The sequence below is a fragment of the Ornithodoros turicata genome, chromosome 3, assembly GCF_037126465.1.
Source record: "Ornithodoros turicata isolate Travis chromosome 3, ASM3712646v1, whole genome shotgun sequence".
Classification (NCBI taxonomy): Eukaryota; Metazoa; Arthropoda; class Arachnida; order Ixodida; family Argasidae; genus Ornithodoros; species Ornithodoros turicata.
The window spans coordinates 63849886-63871660 of record NC_088203.1 but is presented as its reverse complement, the minus strand read 5'-3'; the positions used below and the strand labels follow the sequence as shown (position 1 = coordinate 63871660).

At 45.4% G+C, this 21775-nt stretch overlaps 1 protein-coding gene and 1 long non-coding RNA gene across 2 annotated transcripts in view; both read left to right on the top strand.

The window, feature by feature from the left end:
• Nucleotides 1-1974: 1974 nt before the first annotated feature.
• LOC135388543 (uncharacterized) overlaps nucleotides 1975-21775 on the top strand; it is a 63113-nt gene continuing 43312 nt past the window's right edge. Inside the window, exon 1 of the long non-coding RNA XR_010421457.1 lies at nucleotides 1975-2428. This is a non-coding gene — a long non-coding RNA (uncharacterized LOC135388543). The remainder of the gene's footprint in view (nucleotides 2429-21775) is intronic.
• LOC135388542 (uncharacterized) lies at nucleotides 2435-18405 on the top strand. Its single transcript, XM_064618144.1, has 10 exons — nucleotides 2435-9844; nucleotides 9921-9989; nucleotides 10071-10145; nucleotides 10461-10520; nucleotides 10584-10649; nucleotides 10872-10983; nucleotides 11069-11318; nucleotides 11459-11822; nucleotides 17762-17877; nucleotides 18258-18405. The coding sequence occupies exons 1-10, from the start codon at nucleotides 9752-9754 to the stop codon at nucleotides 18313-18315; spliced, it is 1263 nt and encodes a 420-aa protein (XP_064474214.1). The 5' UTR covers nucleotides 2435-9751; the 3' UTR covers nucleotides 18316-18405.

Here is a 21775-nt window from a genome sequence, read left to right as displayed (position 1 = left end):
AGTTAACCGTCAGTTATTGTAGATTGCGCGTTTGTCGTGCTTGTAGCTGTGTTCAAGCTTAGTTTTATCGGTAAAATTCAGAGTATGTCGTATTATGCTGCTTAATAATTTTCCGAGAGGAGAAATGTGTGTCTGTTAGTTGTTGTTGTTTGTTAGCGTGTATCTTGTCATGCTTCATGATTATTGTGTATGCCCTTTGCTCGATAAAGCATGACATGCATTATAACTGTTATGTTGATGAAGGTGCTTAAGTTTTGCAGTCACAGCTATTACAATTCCAGCAGCAATACGGGTACCTGTGCGCTTAACGCAGAGGGTACAAATTATCGTCTCCCTGAATCGAATCCGGATTTCACTGCAATTTGTTGGAAGTAAGTATGATTACTGGATTTTCATAGCCAATGTGAACAAAAAACGGACGGTTGTGTGCATGCTCATGGAAGCAAATTTCGAAATGGAATGGTGAAAATGACTTTCGTATGCTAAAGTTACTAATTCTTGCCATGCTTCATTGCATGACAGGACGCGGAAGTCGCAGGAAGGAATGAGAAGTAAGAAAACCTTGGAGCGCTTAATTGCTAGTTAACCGTGTTTTAAAAGCAAAATCAGAAAGAGAAGTCGTTTTTTGTGAATCATGCCACCTCCCACCCGGCTATTGTGGCGAGGGCTGTGTTGAGCTACATTTGTTAGGCTTTCTTCAAACGGGTGCTTGCTCTTGGAATCGCTCACGCATTTAGCGCGAATTCAGACAGCCGAAACGAATGAGTGTGTTTGTTAATTGTTGTTTTTCAGTTGTTGTTTGTCAGTGTTAGCTTTTGTCGGGCTTGTAGCTCTGTTCAAGTTTAGATTTCCTGGTAAAACTCAGGGTGCGTACTATTACGCGGTTCAATAATTTTCGGACAGTAGAAATGGGAGTGTGTGTTTGTGTATGTGTTCTGTCATGGTTGGCAGTAGGCACTTTGCTTCATAAGGCATGACACGCATTATGACATATGTGTTGATGATGGTGCTTAATTTTGCAGCCGTAGCGCAGAAAATTGGGTATCTGAGCGTTGAATGCAAATTTCCGTCTCTGTGAGACGAATCTGCTACAACTTTTTGCATTTCAAGTAATAATATTTAAAGTTCATAGCGAACGTTAACAAAAAAGGGAGGGTTGTGTGTCTCCTCATGGAAGCAAGCTGCAAAACGGAATGGTGAAAATGCATTTCATAGGCTAAATTGATTCATTCTTGCCCTGCGTCACTGCATGACACATCATGTAGCATGCAGAAATGGGGGTTGAGGAAAACTTGGCGCGCTTTATGGATAATAATAATAATAATTGGGGGTTTACGTCGCGAGACAACTGAGATCGCGTTTTGTGGATAGTGCGCTACTTTTAAATAGCAAAATCAGAAAGAAAAGATGATTTTCGCGCATTGAGTAAGCCTGTTGATCACTTTGAGTGGTCCAGGCTCGCTTATTATTTTCTCATCTTCAATAGGGACAGTTATTTTAGACAGAAGCAACAGCGTCCATGAAGAGAGCGATGATCAGTAGTTTCTTGAATTGTTGTACAAAAAGTGTTGATATGGTTCTTAATGATTGAAAGTAGAAAAGGCGCTTTTTGATACGTTTATTTAGTCATTTGGTAAGTCTTCGAGGAAATAGCGCTTAATTGCAAGGCTCAGTTATTTTTTTTTCTCAGCCTTTGGGCATGAATGGGGATGGTGTTTCCCTTAATGGGGGGGGGGGGAGTGAATATAATTTATGACTGTTAAAAATTTGAGTAATTTCATATGATCTTCAGTAACAGGAGCAAGGGCATTTTTTTGTACTAGTAGTAGTTTTTGTTATCTTTAATGTAAGAATGAAAATCAGTAATAGCGCAGTAAAGAAAATAATATGGCGATGTAAATTCGATTAATACCTGGGATCATGAAGCAATCCTGTCTGGCGCGCATTCTTCAGTCCTGATAGCAAGAGCGAACTTTGAAACGTTGACCGTTGGGGCGGTGGTTGGGTGCTCACAGGAGCAGCCTCAGACAATGGGAGGAAATGATGACGTCAAACAGCGCGGTGTCTGGTGGACTATTCTCGCAGGGGAAGCTAGGGCAACGGTTGTGGTGTAGGTGCGCACCCGTCTGGATTTCACTTTAATGCAAGATTTCCATAAACAGTGACGTCATAATTGGTTAATGTATTTAACGAATAACAGAGGGAGATTTGCGAAGCTCTCCTGTCTGGACGACCTTTGGGACGGATGACGTCACGACCAATAACAGTGCAGAGCTCCTGATGCCCTGGAGGAGAAATCAACGGACGCTTCATTGCTTCGGGTGGATCTCTGAGTGGCGGTCATGCTGTTGGTGCTCTCCTCGCCACGGATTTCGTGACGAGCGACTGTCTTTGACTGAGTGATATGTGTGGAAATACTTCGGTGCCGGTAAGTTGTCGTTTTAATACTCATTCTGTTGTCCCGTTTACCCCCTAACTGGGATTACTTGACAGCGTGTATTGGAGTAGTGTATGTTTTGCGATTTACCTTGTTGCGATTAGCAGAAAGTCTCCCCCTTGTTATTCTTGTCCATACATGCCCAAACATGTTTGCTATTCCCTTGTTGCAATTCTCGTCGGTGCATGCCCGCACATGTTCGCGGTAGTGAAAATCTTGCAACACATCATTGACTGCAGGCTTCAGTAGTAAAGAGCGCAGCGGGCTTGGCGACCCCTCTACTCCCCTTGGGTCCACCTAACAAGCTCGAAACCTTATGAATATATCCTGCAGGTACTGGAATAAAGATTTATCGCAAAGATAATCATCTGCTGCACGTCGTATTTTTTTAAAGTAAGAAATGGTAAAGACTCGCTCTCAGCTTGTTAAACGCTATATGTAGGAAATAATAACAACAATATCAGAGCATTTTTTGTTCTTTATTTCGTTATTTCCAAGAGCTCATTATTTTATGCGAGTCATCGAAAAATTAAAAATTTCTGCTTTGCTGTCGTTAAAGTAGCACGAAAGCGCACTCGAATAGCAAAGGGCATACTGACAAGCATAACAAATGCACACGCTAACGACAACAATAACTACTAACAAACACAACCCTTCATTTCTACTGTCTGAATTCGCAGTAGAAGCGTATAAGCGCTTTCACAAGAACAAGCACACTGCTTGAAGAAAGCCTAAAGGCCTGTTCCGACATATAGCTGCGCGCTAATACAGAGCTACAAAACAGCACGCAAAAACAGCGCTCACTGTTATCGGACGGTTCACACTTGCAAAGCGGCGCAAGCGCTATAATTTAGTGGAAGTTATCGTTTCCGGTCTCTCCCAGCATGACGCCTCCAGAGTTCGACAGCGACGGAAAAATTCGATCAACTGACTGAACACCTTATCAAGAAGGACAATCAGAAAAATTATCAGGCATTTGGGATGACACACTCGCCGGTTCCAATGCGGTCGCCATGCCGTGAAATGCGGAAGCAAAACAGCTCCACGACTTTCGCGACGTCACCACTGAAGGGCCTCCTCATTGGCCAACACGAATGTAGTGCTAATATTAACGCTGAAAAAGTTGACTGAAGCTCAACTCCGGCAAGCACTAATTTTTAGCGTTTCCGAGCACTACGAGGAGGAAAATATCGCCCTATTTTGTAGCGCTATATATCAAATCGCTATATGTCGGAACAGGCCTTAACAGATGTAGCTCAACGCAGCCCTCCCCACAATCACCGTGTTGAAGGCCGTCTTTTCTTTCTGATTTTGCTTTAAAAACGTAGCTTAAACAGTTTTTCGCACATACCATTTCTGCTTGCTACATGACGCGTCCTATCATGTAATAAAGCAGGGCAAGAATTACTAAATTTAGCACACAAAAAAAATATTTTGCGATACCGATTCGCAATTCGCTTTCATGAGCAGGCACATCCCTTCCCTTGTTTGTTCACAACTTCACAGAACGCATGAACTTTAAACACTATTACTTAAAATGCAACAAATTACTGCAGATTCGTCTCGCGGGGACTGGAATTTCTACCCTCTGCGTTAAGCGCTCAGATACCCGCATTTTGCTCAAATAGCAAAATAGCTCTATCTCTGCAAAAAGTAAGCACCTTCAACAAGTTCATAGTTCCTGTCATGCCTTATCGAGCAATGTGCATACCGACAGACATGACAAAACACAGAACAAACACACCCATTTCTTCTAACAGAACTCAACTGTACACAATGAGGCACGGAGCAACCCCGGCAAAACAAGGGCTGACATATTCAGTGAGCAGTGAATTTTTCTTGAACAGCATAATACCACATACCTTGAATTTTACCCCGAAAACTCAGCTTGAGCACAGCAATGGGCATGACAAATGCACGTGCTAAACAAAAAAAACTGACAAACACACGCTTGCACTGATACTGTCTGAACTCGCGTCAAGTGAGTGCCAAGATAAGAACAAGCACTCCGGTTCTTGCTGTTGTTGTTGCTTGATGCAGCCTTCGCTGTGAAGACCGCGTGGAAGGCATGTAAAAATCGATTCGAATCCTGGTGAAATAGCGCGTCCACAGCAATCACTTCACCTTGCTTGCAGGCCACCCTGCACCCATCTCTTTCCAGAAAACGCGATGAACTTTATTGTTAATCAATATCGCGCTACAGTACTTTTCTTTCACACGAAAAGGCGTACACAATGCGGAGATTACTTACTTACTTTTCAAGTGACTTTCTAGCTTCACAAATACACACGCCCACACACATATTTCATACACACAACGAGCGTCGCCTATTCAAACTCTCAAAAGTGTCTTCCCAACCACAAAAGTGCACATTATTCCTCAGGTCAATAATTATCCAACGACAAAATACGAAACACACATATGCCAGTGATACAAAGGACAGCGCGTCTTCGCACCGGATGTAATAGGAACTTCCACGCAGACGACGCCAGCTAAAAACAAATAAAGCAGCTCACAAATGAACATTGCCATTGCGTACAGAAAGACGTCGAGCTCCATGCAGTAATAAAAAGAGATGAATAACACAGAATTGGAATTCGTTGTATCTTGCTTTATTCACTTGCACAAAAATATTTTGAAACACTACTACAGAGTGAGCCAAGCAAATGAGCAAAGAATACATCTGCATCCGCTATACACACAGCACCTCTAAGCCATTTTTAAATCAAACGAGATTGCATGTATTCATTAGTATGCTATAATAATCGTAACAAAAAAAGAAAGGAATGCATGTTCGCTATACATCCAAGAGAAAACGGTGCCGAGCTTTTGCGCAGCAATTATGATACAGAAGGGAATTCACTTATTTTAGCTTTTATTTCGTTGCACCCATATATTTTGCAAGAATACTATAGAGTGGAACGGGTAAATGTGAACATCATTCGCTACACGCTGTAGCTCTCACCATTTTTAAACCAAACCAGTTGACATGTGTTCATAAGCATACGACCTTTCACTAAATAGGTAAGTTGCTAATGACACTCACAAAACTGTCATCCCAACATCATTGCAATGCGCGCCCATCAACATGCCTTGGACTCACTTTGCACAGATACGATACCTTTCTGAATATATCCTAATGCCACCGCAATGAAATGTTTATCGCAAGGATAATCATCTGCTTCGCGTCGTATTTCTTTTTTTTTAAGAGGGTAGAAATTATCGTCTCCGTGAATCGAATCTGGATTTTACTGCAATTTATTGGAAGTAAGTGTGATTATTGGATTTTCATAGCCAATGTGAACAAAAAACGTACGGTTGTGTGCACGCTCATGGAAGCAAATTTCGAAATGGAATGGTGAAAATGACTTTCGTATGCTAAAGTTACTAATTCTTGCCATGCTTCATTGCATGACAGGACGCGGAAGTCGCAGGAAGGAATGAGAAGTAAGAAAAACTTGGAGCGCTTAATTGCTAGTTAACCGTGTTTTAAAAGCAAAATCAGAAAGAGAAGTCGTTTTTTGTGAATCATGCCGCCTCCCACCCGGCTATTGTGGCGAGGGCTGTGTTGAGCTACATTTGTTAGGCTTTCTTCAAACGGGTGCTTGCTCTTGGAATTGCTCACGAATTTAGCGCGAATTCAGACAGCCGAAATGAATGAGTGTGTTTGTTAATTGTTTTTTTTTTTTTTTCAATTGTTGTTTGTCAATGTTAGCTTTTGTCGGGCTTGTAGCTCTGTTCAAGTTTAGATTTCCTGGTAAAACTCAGGGTGCGTACTATTACGCGGTTCAATAACTTTCGGACAGTAGAAAAGGGGGTGTGTGTTTGTGTATGTGTTCTGTCATGGTTGGCAGTAGGCACTTTGCTTCATAAGGCATGACACGCATTATGACATATGTGTTGATGATGGTGCTTAATTTTGCAGCCGTAGCGCAGAAAATTGGGTATCTGAGCGTTGAATGCAAATTTTCGTCTCTGTGAGACGAATCTGCTGCAACTTTTTGCATTTCAAGTAATAATATTTAAAGTTCATAGCGAACGTGAACAAAAAAAGGAGCGTTGTGTGTCTGCTCATGAAAGCAAGCTGCAAAACGGAATGGTGAAAATGCATTTCATATGCTAAATTGATTCATTCTTGCCCTGCGTCACTTCATGACACATCATGTAGCATGCAGAAATGGGGGTTGAGGAAAACTTGGCGCGCTTTATGGATAATAATAATAATAATTGGGGGTTTACGTCGCGAGACAACTGAGATCGCGCTTTGTGGATAGTGCGCTACTTTTAAAGAGCAAAATCAGAAAGAAAAGATGATTTTCGCGCATTGAGTAAGCCTGTTGATCACTTTGAGTGGTCCAGGCTCGCTTATTATTTTCTCATCTTCAATAGGGACAGTTATTTTAGACAGAAGCAACAGCGTCCATGAAGAGAGCGATGATCAGTAGTTTCTTGAATTGTTGTACAAAAAGTGTTGATATGGTTCTTAATGATTGAAAGTAGAAAAAGCGCTTTTTGATACGTTTATTTAGTCATTTGGTAAGTCTTCGAGGAAATAGAGCTTAATTGCAAGGCTCAGTTATTTTTTTTCTCAGCCTTTGGGCATGAATGGGGATGGTGTTTCCCTTAATGGGGGGGGGAGTGAATATAATTTATGACTGTTAAAAATTAGGGTAATTTGATATGATCTTCAATAACAGGAGCAATGGCATTTTTTTGTACTAGTAGTAGTTTTTGTAATCTTTAATGTAAGAATGAAAATCAGTAATAGCGCAGTAAAGAAAATAATATGGCGATGTAAATTCGATTAATACCTGGGATCATGAAACAATCCTGTCTGGCGCGCATTCTTCAGTCCTGATAGCAAGAGCGAATTAGCAAGAGCGAACAAGAACTTTGGAACGTTGACCGTTGGGGCGGTGGTTGGGTGCTCACAGGAGCAGCCTCAGACAATGGGAGGAAATGATGACGTCAAACAGCGCGCTGTCTGGTGGACTAGTACTCAGTGTTGGCAAGTTGGAGGATTTCCCTCCGAATCTGGAGGATTTGTGCCGGAGCCTAGCGGGTAGAATGTCGATTTGGAGGGCGGAGGGAAATCTGGAGGGTTCGGTTTCACTTCGGTGGGATTTCAGAGGAATTTCAACTTTCGTAATGTACCCATAAAATGTTTGCTAATACGACCCCAAAACGGGCTCAACGGATGGCAGATGACAAACTGCAGAAGTTTCAGAACGTCTGATGTTTTAGAAAGTAGCGTGTTGCACACCTTATGCGGCTTACTCGGGGGGTTTCTTCGTGCTTGGTGTGCTGGCGTCTGCTCCGGCGAAGCATCCGCTCCTCTCAGTGACGGCGGACGCGTGTTGGTTTTTGCATGCTCTGTGGAGCTCATTGGATATTTCGCGAGTCTGTTTGCTTCTGGGGCACAATATCCCTCCTCACAATAATGGTATAAAGCAAGGTCTAAGTTCTGCTGTTGCACTCTTACTGCGAAGCGCAAGGACTTTCATGATCATGCCCTAACAGCAAAGCACAGAGAGGGGGGGGGGGATATGTTTAATGCAAAGTAAGAAAAAAGGGAAGGGAAAGGTTAGCCACGGTGTGGGCTTGCTATTCCCTAATGCTTTCAAGCAAACAAAAGAAAACAGCTGGGATACAGAAAATTATCAAAAAATACAGAAGAAACAGCTCCTTCACTAATCGTTGCGCATAGGACGCATCAAAGAATGCCCAGGAGTTTAGATTCCCGAAGGAATCGTGTCAGACGTGATTTCAGCGTGCTGGGTAGGGCCAAGTAGCACCGCGAGGGAAAGCTCTCGGTAGCCTAGATGAGCAAGGCGGCGCCGGAGACTCGATCGGTGATCTTCGTACCGCTGGCAGGCAATGAGAATGTGTGGCACATCGGCTTCTACATTGCACGTTGGGCAAAGAGGTGATGGGTGCTGATTCATCTTAAATAGGAGGAGAGGAGTTCGGGCCACATTCAGCCGCAGCCGATGAAGCAGCGATTCCTCGATGCGCGGGATGCGGCCAGGCACAGCATATGTCATTAAAGGGTCAATGGATTTAAAGGGTCCCTGACCAGTGATTTTGGAGCCGTTTTCGCGATTGAGATCGATGGAAGGCATCAAGAGGAGCTTCTCCACCAATTTGCGTGCTTTCAAGCAGAGTAGTTTTTCTAAAATCGAATTTCCAAAATCCTGCGTCAATCCCGTTCAGCACGCCAAGCGTCAAACCGAGGAAGCGCCCGCGCATAAATTAAAACATATGCAAGTGACGTGTGCCGTGACGTCGAGCCGTACCCAACCACAGTCTGGAATTACGTAGGTGTGGTTGTGACATCAGCATGAGCTTGTAACCCATTATTTGTACAAAATGATCCTTGTACGTGCATTTCTAAATGTTAAAATGTGCAGGAATAAAAAGTATACCCAGTATCTCACATCTTTGTCGTGCGTTGTAATTACTTCGACCCGCGCTAATCCGATTAGCGCGCGACGGAGAAGATTATTGCAGACGCTACTTTCGGAAACCGCGGTGCTTTGTTTTGGAGATTCTGTCTGCAGTTTCTTGCGTTTCTCACAGTTGATCGTTACTGATCATACGTGATACGATATGTGATCGTGCTGTGAACGCTCACTGTTCGCCGAATATGCCTGGATACGGATGTCTGGTTGAAGGGTGTCCGGATGCGGCGTACTCATCGGATATTCGGTTTCATGGTTTACCAAGTGACGACCAGCGGCGGCAGCAATGGCTTGCGGCAGTCCCGTCACGACTCTGGCAAGGTAGAAAGCTGGAGAACATTCGGTTCTGCGAACGGCATTTTACACCTTCCGACTACGTGATGCACCCCTCTGTGTCACGACGACTTGGACTGCAGCGACAGATGTACCGCCTGGAGAAGACGGCAGTTCCTTCTTTGAATCTAGCTGCAGTTGCAGAGGTTAATGTTTCGCCTGATGCTGTTGTGTCTCATCAGCACAGTATGGACATTTCGCGAACTATTATTCGTCAGTCTCGTTCACTTCAAACAGCTAATCATCGGACATAGAGTAGATCATATGAAAGTAATCATAAAGTATAGTTCTCCGTATTATAAACACGCAATTTATAGACGACGGAGGTTTCGGTTTTTAGGCTAATACAGATGAACACTTCCAAGGAGGTCATGCTGTTCTTCTAACTGTACTTTAGGTGAAACATCAAACTTGTTATGTTTTCCCTAGGGTGAACAATGAACAACATGGAAAATGTAGCACATAAGCTCTTATTTGTCAGATGAAGAATTAGGTAAAGACCCTTGTCGTCTTTTTGTTCATGGTTCTCAATACTCATGCTGATCGTCACATGGAAGTCGAAGACTCTCAAGCTGACTGGCCGGAAGTGGTCACATGTCGTGAGTCTCATCAGGTACGCATAAAATGCACTGAATTGATGTGACAAAACAAGCAATGCTTGTAATAAAGTGTGTTCTCTGTATGTCTAGACTACTACCACTAGCCGAGCTGCCTCATTAGTGGAACTTTCCCACCTGGACCTTCCTGTTGGACATGAGGTATGCAGCACATATCCTTTCACATTGTGCACTTGAATACGTAACATTTGTGATGATGGCACGTTTGCCTTCTGCCCACAGGAAACTGCAGGCGATGCAAGTCCTTCTGACCTCGAGATGGACTACTACGATCTGGCAATCCCACTTGAGCACGAGGTCTGTGACAATTTGTGAAACTTTGTGTTTCTGATACATGTGGCTGGCATATGTCTGCACATGGCCCAATATTGCTGGAGTATCTCCCCCTCTCGAGGGAGAAAATAAACTATGGAAGGATAAGTGCATGACAGTAAGCAAGAGGGTGGGAGCTGAAGTCAAGGGGAAAATGACAGGCAGAGCAAGGAAGATGGCTGAAACAAGGACAGGGGTACTCCACACATAAAAAAAAATTTCCATTTGAGAGTCAGACCAGTTTCACGTGGGTTTCCCCTTTGGTTATTATATCATGTGTTCTTGTTCATTCCATTACAGGAAGTGGTATCTGCCAGCCATGACCTCCCATGCTACTCAGGAGCTGCATCTCCAACTAAGGTAAACGAGCTACAGCAACAGACTCTTTTTCTTCATTGAGCACTAATTTCAACCTCCAAACAGCACTGGCCAACGGCAGCAGTAGAGGTCCCGGCTGATCCCTCTGCACGTATACTTGAGGGAACTGAGGTAATAATACTGAGAGTGATCACAGGCAAAATATGTGACAAACAATTTCAATCACAGCTGACATAAATGGAATAAGCATAAGTATACCACAACTTTATTGTCGTTTCATTTTTACTTCACTGTGTTGACCGCAATTATAGCAGTCGTTTATCACATGCACAGATAGTTTGGAGTGCTTTTCAATGTATACACACTAGACACAAAATTCTGCAACATTTCTAGTACCAAAAGTGCCTCGGATCATGCGGTGCTTGTTGTACAAGACGGAAGGGAACAACAGTAGCTACACAGACAACAGCATCGGACTTCAGATCTGCTGGCTTGGTCAGCACCTGTGAGCGTAAACATATTTTCTATTTCACCAACAAATAACAATGACAATCACCACTGTAAGCTTCACTGTACGATCTTTTGTGCAGCCACCCAATGCAACATGGAGCTGGAGCGGTTGGTAGCTCTAAGGTCGACCGCTGTGCAAACGGATGACGCCACTCCTGCCATGGCAGCCCCTCTGACATCATCACCAGTGCATCCCCGTCCACAAGAGCTTCCACCATGCCCAGAGTCTCCGATCCTGCATTCTTCACCAGCTGAGGCAGGTGGCAGTGAAGATGAGGTCGATGAAGGAGACCGGACATATTACCCTTCAATGGATGGGAGCACCTTAGAGTATGTTGTGAGCAGCAGATTATGCTGTCCCTCTCTGACGTTTAATTTTTGCATAACAGTGAATGTCACTATCCATTTCCTGCAATGTTATGACCATGCTATTTCCTGTGTGACGGATGTGCAATGTTACCTCATTCCAGGGAGACACAAAGCGAGACAAAGCTCTACGAGGAGCCAAAATACATTGTTTTCGAGAGCTGCCTCACCGAGCTGTTCAAGACATGCCGGGAGTGGTTCCAGCCCTGCAGATGCTCCTTTACGACCAGTGGAACATTGGTGACAGTGCTGGCGGAGTGTCACCAGGGTCACACCTTTCAGTGGACGGGCCAGCCACACATAGGCAAAAAGGCAGCAGGGAATGCCTTGCTTTCTGCTGCACTTCTGTATAGCGGCTCGAGCCCCACCTGCACTTTACGCATGCTGAGGCAAATGCGTGTCCAGGTGCTCACAGACAGCCAGTATTACCGGTATCAGGGTGCATACCTATTCCCTACGGTCAATAAGGTATGAATAGTTGGCATAAAAAGCATGCAAGCATTTTTGTTGTTCATCATACGAGGGTGACACAGATGAAAATGATGAAAGTGAACTTCCAAAAATGACAGTCGTCACGAGTCTTGGTAACGATGTAGCCTTATCTTCAAAAAGCGATCACTATATAGGTGGTTGGAACACTATGCCACAGATCTGCAATCATTTCGAGATGGCTTTTTCTTTTGACTCACCTTCAAAGAAACCAAACATCCAACGCAAATACACGTCACTAAATAACACAGGAGTAAAAACTAATTTTGGTGGAAATAGGACTTTGCGGCTCCCACAATAAGCCACCACAGCCGACCATGCTCAAGGTGACGGGAGAAAAAGCTTAGGCACCTGTCACCTGAGTATGTCTAATTTATATACTCCCATATATTTTCACCAGTTATCTTAGGTGTAAGCTGCAGGAGTGGCATTTCTAGTACACGGAGTGCAAAGCGCTGTTAATCCTATTTTGCAGTGACAGTAGTATGAGTTGAGGCAGGGGAACAGTTTACTTTAACACTTTACTTAAAGAGTACCTATGGCTCGTGCTTAATACCTCGAGGCCGAGACGCTAACTGATTCTCTCCTCGGCCGTCCGGAAACCTGAGAGCGCGCGCTAAGAGCGACTACAGGTGTTCAAAATACCGGATGCCTGTCGGCTCGCGTTATCTGATCCTTGCGTGCCGATTCTGTGTGCGTCTGTGTGAGCTATTTGGCTGAGTCCGTCGGGTTGTATAATCTCACATCCCACCGGTGCTTAAGAAGACCAAGTCTCTTGGTCGAGACACAAAGTGCAAAATGCTGCACGGAAGTCTAATAAAGTTCATAGTCCTGAAGATGAGATGGGCATCTCCTGGAGCGTTGAGGGCGGTGCTCGCTGCTCGAATGAGAAGGCAATGAAGAAGCCTGAGTGTCTTCAAGATCTGCCGGTTGTGTGTCGTGGTTGGGCTCTGGAATGGCGACTGGCGAGACTGGGGGGTTGTATGTCTTGATCTGTGACACATGCACTGTTCGTGGTTGGTTCAAGAGTCGTGACCCATAACTTGACACACGAAGAGCTTTGAAGGTTCCTGGGGTCAGCTGTTCCACCAAACGGTACACACCGTTAAAACGAGGTGACAGTTTTCCATGTGGCATGGGTACTTGGCGTTTGACCCACACAAGGTCACCAACACTGAAGTTGTGAGGCCGGTGGCTGCGGTCATAGATTTCTTGCCGTGAAGCCTGGGCTGCTTCGGAATTAGCGGCTGCTTCGGACCGTTGTGTCGCAACATCCAGTATGCGTTCAGCAAAGTCCGATTGCTTAATGGGACGATGGAGCTGCAGAGGTATCTTAGGCACATAGCCAAACAACAGCTGAAATGGAGTGAAGTTCGTGCTTGAGTTCACTGAGGTGTTGATAGCGAAGGCAGCTTCGTGAAGTTTCTTGGGCCAGGATAGGGGTTCTAGAGCGCATATTTTGCGTAAGACCGAGAGGAGAGTCCCATTGCTTCTTTCGACAAGGCCATTACCTTCTGGCCGATATGCTGTGGAGTAGTGAAGCTCTACACAGTGGAGTCGCATGAAACGCTTGAACTCTGTCGACTCAAAGGCTGAGCCGTGGTCAGAGAGGCAGTGGTCTGGTGTACCATAGGTATAAAATACCTGATGCAAATGCTTTACAACGTCTTGTGCTGAAGTGGAGTTAACTGCAGCTGGTGCAATGAAGCGAGTTGCAAAGTCAATGACGTTCAAAATGTACTTTGCAGACGAGCTGGGCGGCATGGTGACGTGGTCAATGGCAATGCTTGAGAAAGGGACGTCAGACGTGGGCATCCTGCCAAGGTGACCGACATTGCGTGATGTCGGGCGATTGTACTGCTGACAGGTTTGGCACGATGACACATAACTTTCGACTGATTGTTCCAGGTTTGGCCACCAGTAGCGGGCTTGCACCTTTTGGAGTGTTCGCTGTGTACCGAAATGTCCTGCAGAGTCATGCAGCGCTTGAAAAATGGCAGGGCGTAGTGCTGCTGGGGCGACAATGACATATACGCCTTGCGAAGTGCGACGGTACAAAATGTTGTCTATGACGCTGAACTCTGACGATTCCTCTTCATTGGAAAGGTCCAGAAGAATTGCGTGGCATTCAGGATCTTCCTGTTGCATTGTAGAGAGGGACTGAGAGGACTGTGTGGCAGCACATGACAAACGAGACAAGTGGTCTGCCACCACGTTCTGCCGACCTGGGCGGTGCTGAACTGAAAAGTCAAACTCAACCAGATCCATTATCATAGAAGTGAATCTGCGAGAAGGCTTTACGCTTTTTGTCAGGCATGCTACCGTCCAATTGTCTGTTATGAGGATGAATTTTCGGCCAAGGAGATAATGCCGAAACTTTGCTGTAATGGCCCAGTGCACGGCTATACATTCCCACACGTTGCTGTGTAGTTTGCACTCGTCTGGCGTGAGGGCGCGGCTGGCATAGCTGATAACAACTTCTTTGTTGTGGTGTACCTGCGAAAGCACTGCACCTATGGCAGAGCCTGATGCATCCGTGGTAACTGTTGTAGGGGCGTTGGCATCAAAATGGGCAAGAAGTGGAGGTTCCGTGAGGGCCCTGCGTATCGTTTGGAATGCCTCTTCACACTCGGGGCTCCAGTAGAATATCTTGGACTTAATAAGGGCCTGCAGGGGTGCTGCAATTTTAGCGAAGTCCTTGATGAAGCGACGGTAGAAGCTGGCAGTTTGAACCCACGAGAGAACTTGCTTCTGAGTGCGAGGAGTTGGGATACGACTCATAGCAGAGGCTTTGTCAGGGTCTGGACGATGACCTTCGCTTGATATGACGAAGCCAAGAAACTTAATGGACTGTAGACCAAAGCGGCACTTGTCCAGAGAGACTTTTAGTCCACTGTCTTGGAGAAGCTGGAGGCCTTCTTGGAGAATGCTGGCAAATGTGCTAAAAGACTGAGCGTAGATGAGGACATCATCGAGGTATACACGGATGCCAGACTTGTCTGGGCGAGGCGCAAGATCGTGGAAAACTGTTTGCATGATGCGCTGGAAGGTGGACGGCGCATTCTTCAAACCGAATGGCATTCGTGTCCACATGTATGTGCCATGATGAGTAATAAATGCTGTCTTTTCGTAGTCCTGGGGGCGAAGGCTGACTTGCCAATATGCACATTTCAAGTCCATTGTTGCGAAATATGCGCAATTTGCAACGTCTTGGATGATGTCTTCTATGATGGGCAAGGGGTGCACGACAGAGATCGTACGTTCGTTTAACGGGGCGTAATTCACGCAAAGCCGTTTTTTGTCTCCACGTGACACTACAACGACGGGAAAGGCCCATGGTCCCGAGGCGGGAAGTATGATGCCTTGGTTCAAGAGCTTCTTTATCTGGTTTTCAATGAACTGTCTGTCTTCCGTCGTATACCTGTACGGGCTGCGGCTATATGGCAAGGCATTGGGCAAGAGGTCGATGCGATGCTGCGTACCCGCGAAGTGACCAAGGTCGTCTTCATGGCGTGCGAATACATCCACATGTTTAGCCAAAATATCCGTTATGGTTGACTGCTGGCTGGTCGATAACTGATCTCCTATGTGTGCTGCTGGAAGATCTGGATGAACTGGAAGGAGCAGAGTGCCAGCTGAGGGCGTAGCGTTGGCATTATGTGAAGGCAATGGCGGAGCTTCCTGAGCCAGAGTCCGCCACAGTGGCTGGTCTGGTGAAGGCAAAGGGTCTTTTTGTAGGCAGTCTGGTGACGCAACTTGCACTTGTGCAGCGAAATTTGAGTGCGTCAGAATGACGGCATTAGCCATTTGTGGAGCTAGCTTCTGAGCTGCGGTGACTATGACGCCAGAGGCCGCGTGCTGGAGCTGGACTGGCCTAGGGGGTTCGAAGATGAGACGGGCATGTGCGGATTCGAACCAATCTTCACCAATGATGAAGGGAAGAACATTATGTTCCAAAACGGCAGCTTCGACGATACCCGTAATAGTACCGATCGCTATCTTCAGCAAGGCTGTGCCTGCTGGGAGTACTGTGCTACCTCCAACGACAGCGAGTGGCGGCATAGTCCAAGGATTCAGCATGTGACCAGGGACTAGAGATTTCGAGATCAGGGTGATCTTTGATCCTGAATCTGGGAAGGCTTCACATTCTCCTATTCCCGTGACACTGGCAGTAAAAAATGGGCATTGCAATTGTGATCCCTCCAAGGCCATCGGAGTGCTGTGCAAAGAGGGTTGTAACGTTGTTGGCGGGCTTGGGGTGCTTGCTGACGAAGGCGGCGAAGAGCGGCTGCTGCGGCACTTTGACGCTAGATGACCAAGCTTTTTACACTTGTAACATACTGCTTGTGACAGGTCTTGACCACTGCGAAAAGCTGGTGCACCGTACTGGGCTGAAATAGCTTCGTACCTGGCTTCCTGCTGGTCTGCTGGCAAGTCCGCTATGCGAGGACGAGAATGTGCTGATGCAACTGCTGATGGTTGGGAAACTGACGCTTGTGTTGATGGTTCCGATGGCTTAGTTGTCCGAGGCGACTGTGTGGCAGGCTTCTGTTGTGCAGATGTCGACGATGAGGGACTTGCGTTGTTTTGCTGATAAGCACATTTGTCGAGACTGCAACAGGTCGTGATAAAGCCTTTGACCGTTTGTGGCCTGTTGGCTGCTAGGGCTGCGGAGATGTGTTGCTCACGTATACCTTGAAGCAAGTAGTCAATTTTTTGCGCGTCACTGAGAGTGACAGGACAGCGTTCAATGACCCGTAGCTTCGCAAAAGCGTACTGATGGAGAGACTGACCATGTTCCTGAGTCACTTTCATGACTTGGTTTTGCCACTCGATCAGGGTCAAGTCCGGAGAAAACGTTTCTTGAAGAGCTGCGCTCCATGTTGTCCAAGTGTCAAACTGGCTTCCAAACGCGAGGTGCCAATTACGAGCAGCGCCTTTGAGCTTGCTTGCGGCAATCAGGCGGGTCGTAGCGTCCTCCCAACACGCAAGTTGCTGGACACGGCGAACATCCTCCAACCACATTTTAACATTTTGCTTCCGTGAGTCTTCGAACTGTGGTATGGATGATGACAGATCCGGCAGCGTAGTTAGAGTTGTCGTCGGGCGTGGCATATGCTGAAGCAAAGCTGACAGGTTTTGTAGCGTGGCGGGGTCCAATTGTACCGCGGGGGCACCTGTGCTGGTTGAAGACGTCTGTTCGAGAGGCGGAGACGCTTCACGTTGCGCATTAATATTTGTCATCAAACGTTGCACGAGTTCATCCTTCGGACCGGCACTGTCCAACTGCCGTGCTTCCAGTTCTTCTCTGAGAAGTTCTACACTGAAGCGCGACATTGTAGCAGCGTCTAACTGCTCCCAAACAATACCTTGCATGGCGTTGAAACGGCGGGGCTTGGCGTGTAGATCAAATGCTTGGCAAGGCGATGATAAGGCTTCAAAAGGGCTTGCTGTTGTGGCTGAATGGCTGGCTAAGGCTCATGGTCGACTGCGCCAAATATGAGTTGAGGCAGGGGAACAGTTTACTTTAACACTTTACTTAAAGAGTACCTATGGCTCGTGCTTAATACCTCGAGGCCGAGACGCTAACTGATTCTCTCCTCGGCTGTCCGGAAACCTGAGAGCGCGCGCTAAGAGCGACTACAGGTGTTCAAAATACCGGATGCCTGTCGGCTCGCGTTATCTGATCCTTGCGTGCCGATTCTGTGTGCGTCTGTGTGAGCTATTTGGCTGAGTCCGTCGGGTTGTATAATCTCACAGTAGTGCTTACATTTCTTGTCTTCGAGGAGTGTTTTCAAATTTTAGTTGCCCTGAAATCTGCAGCTGTAATTGAACTAAAATTTTTCCAAAGTAGGGTGTTGCGTGTGGTGGTGCAGGACAGTACCCATTAACGAAAGTGCAATGCATTTCTGCCGCAGGTATACAAACAACAACAGCAGGGGCTCCTCGAGGACCTGGGCGCCGACCCCACTTCTCTTGCCTCAGATGGCAGGTGTCACTCGCCTGGCCACAGCGCAAAGTTCCTGACTTACAGGTTGTACTCTGATAGGTTAAACAAAATTATACACTTTGAGCAAGTTCAGGTGAAGGGGGTATGTGCCGTATCATCTTTTCGGCAAAGCACATTGCTTGAATTTTCGAGATAGCATAGCTTTTGAAGATTGAAAGGGCAAGCAGGCTTCATAACACATTATTCATTCTCCAGAAGTATAAAGCCACCAACATATTACCAAGTGACTGGTCAGGATATTTACTGTGCCAAACTACAATTCAATGCAATGAATTTGATGCCTTCACTAAGTTCCCACGATTATTGTTGGTGTTGGACCCGCACTATTGCTAACAGTTAGAGTAAAAAATTATGGTAGGAATAGACTACTTCTTGTGAAAAGCTGCTGATATCCTTGATTGCAGTCCATGGAAGTGCAGGCTAGCAGCCATATGGAGAAGGAGGGTCTTGTGCGAGGACTGAAGTTTATGGAGGACAACCATGTCCATGTGGCCTCACTCACGACTGACCGGCACCCGGCCACAAAAAAGTACATGCGCACCGCCAAGCCAGGCATCAAACACTATTTCGACGTGTGGCATGTGTCGAAAGGTAGGGACAATATGAAGAACTCTGTATTACTTGGTCATTATGGTCATATTATTACTTGGCGTTTATGAATGGGCAAGGCCCTTCTTTTTCTGCTGCGACAAACCTTGACCTTGAGTTCCTTAGCAGGACTCCATAAATACTGCAATTTTCTGCGGCAAAAGCAAAAATAAGTGCTTGTCCAAAATGCCTTATGGTTTTGCAATAATAGCACTGTGCTTGCAAATATCAGTTCATCTGGACAGAGGAAACATACAGCTGGTTCCTTTCCCCTCCTAATACCCAGATGGTGCTCCTGCTGTTTCGGTTGTATGAGCAGGATGAGCACTGGTACACGTCACGCACAGACCCAGCAGTTTAAGTTCATGTTTCATGACTCCTAAACAAGTATAAATTACCAAAATTATTTTAAAAAATGAATCCATTGATGCAAAGGTATGACTAGAACAGCTGGAAACTATTCTATAAAGATGACTTCCTACGGTGCCTATGTGCACGAAGTGAAGCATGCTTTAGCAACTACTATCGGGAACGGATTCCAGTAATGTTCAAGAAAACCCAATCAATTCAGGAAGACCGCATCCAGTTCTCTGCTGTGTGAACTAAAATATAAATTTATAATGACTAGAAATGTCATAATGTGCTAAAATTCGGCTCATTTCTCATTACCATACCAAGAATTGTGCAATCACAAAAAGTTCCACCACGCTGTACCTCACATTCTGTGGCAGACCCACAATTCCACAAATTTTTATGAAAAAATGAGGCTTTATAATGGGTAAGGCCCAAAGTTTACTGCTGTTCCGAATTGCTTAGTGCGGCTTGCCTCTGCCCCCCCCCCCAAACACACACACAGACAGAAAAAAATCACGGTGGCGCCCCTGTGTAATAGCAAACATTATTTAACTGCCTGCATCAGACCCATTTTCACCGGCTTAGTCATTTACAGCCATGCATGAACATTACAATTTTCCTTGTTTGTTGGAAGAAGGGGAGACTGTATGCAATCTCTCCAACCCTACTACATTTTTTACCATCATTTTAAACATCTTTTAATGCTTTCTTTTAGTTTAACTAAACATATTTGTAACGTCTGTAAAGTGGGCTTCGACCCCTGCACAGAAGCGTTCGGGGAAGCCCACTTTACGAAGCTGTTTGGAGCTCATCAGGTCATTATACTTTGTGTGCAACAGCCAAGCTGTAATCGTTTTGCCTTTTCCTTTTCATTTTTCTTTTTTCTCTAAATTTTAGTGCATGGTGCTTGGTAGACAGCCATGATGCACAAATTGAAACTTCTCAGTCCTCATGAAATGCATAACCAGTTCCTTAATAAGAACTGGTCCTCTCTCATCCTGCCCTCTCAGAAGTAGCACAATCTAGGCAACAGCTGTAAATTTTCTCTGTACATGGCTACCAAACCATAAGAAATGCCTGAGCAGGCACACATTCTTGCTGTTGCTACCGAAAACGGCACAATTTGCGAACCCGTGCCGCACAATGTAAGACTAGCTGCAGCAGAAAACCACGAGCCTCATTAACGGGTCATGTCTGGCCGCTGCTGAATTGCTTGCTAATCTCAAGATGACAAGCACTTGCTATCATACGAATTGTGACATGGTGGTATGAAATGGTCTTAAGCAGACCTTTGTGTGTCCCCCTTCCCAAATGCAGCATCAAATGCAGGCCCCTTCTTTATGGGGGATTGCATATTCACATTTCAGTACTTGAGCTACACCAGTGGCTCCTAAACAGGGCAGCTGTCCCACACATATTACGCCCAATCCAAACTGAAAAGCAATTAATCCGCAAGCCTGACCTGGGCATTTCAATGAGACACCCTTTCTCAGTGAGGTGCTGTCTTTGCTGGTGCAGTTTAAATTTCTACATATTTCTGCATTTTGCACCCATGTCTGACTACAGGCATAAAGAAGAAGCTCTCAGCCTCCAGCAACACTGTAGCCACAAGGGACCTCAAACAGTGGATACCAGCTACCGTCAACCATATATATTGGTGCGCTGCTGTGAGTGGTGGTGACGGTGACTTGCTGGCTGCCGTGTGGAAGAGCTCCGTAAATCACGTGGCTAACATCCATGAGGGTCACGACCCCAGCTACCCACGTTGTCTGCACAAGCCCAACCAGGAGTCAGCCTGGCTTCAGCCTGGTACTGTACACATTATAAGACTTGTCATTCGTGGTTCCCTGTCAATAGAATTATTTCCATTCTTTTTTTTTTCTCGGAGGGGGAGGAATTGGCATATGACACAAGCTGCTACAATAAAGGATGAAACTTACACCCTCATTAACTCAAACCTCCCCAGTATCCACTGTTTGCTTGGGTACAGCTGTAATTTGAGTTATTGAATGAATTTTACAACAGAGTAAATATACACCATGAAAATCATGGTGTATACAGAAAAGGAGTGAAACATTGAGTCCAAGTAGTAAATTTGTGTCTCTAACCCTCGTGGACTTGTGCTTCTTGCAGGATCTATAGCACATGCAAAGTTCAAGGCCATTGTTACTGCTCCCCTCCTGCTGAAAGATATACCCCAACTGTCCCGTGCCATGCAGACATATGGCCTTGAAAGTTTCCATAGCGTGCTCAACAACTTCGCACCAAAGTCAACGGCATTTTCCCCTGAAGGAATGTTGGAGCGGTACGTATTAACGCATTATTTGTTCACTGGGTCTTAAATAGGCAATGCTCATTGCAAAAACAAGCTTATGACTAGCAACATAGATGTAATTTTTCCCTGCTGCCATAGTGGCTGCAGGGAAAAATTACATCTTATGTTGCTAGTCATTTTGGGGATACACAAAAGTTTCTCAGTGTTGATCAAAGTACAGTAGACTTGAGTTAATTCAAACAAAATCCAAATTTTTGTTTGGCCTAGTATGTCTTTAATACATTTCGTATCCGCTTCATTCGAACCGTGCCTTCGGTTAATTTGCAGTTTGTGGCCTCTAAGGCAGGTGACACCGAAGACCACTGCTCTGCCGAATCGAAGTCGAATAGCGATATTCGGAAATTCGAATAATTTTCGAATATTTCTGCAGTTGTTCTGCCTGTAAAGTAGGCTTCACGTAATGCACGTGACTTGCGGGAAGCCAACCTTACAGGCGCACTTTTGATGCACTGATTAAGCAAAAGTGGTGATAATTTTACGCTTGCATAATTGTTTTGTTCAGCAACAACAACAACAACAACAAAAAGAAATCTGTTTACCAGTGCAAAAGTCAAATATAAAAAAGTGTCAAGAGATGCAGTAAATTCATAAACAGAGGCCACTCTTCACAATCACATTCAAAGTTGCTACGGCGGACAGAGGCTT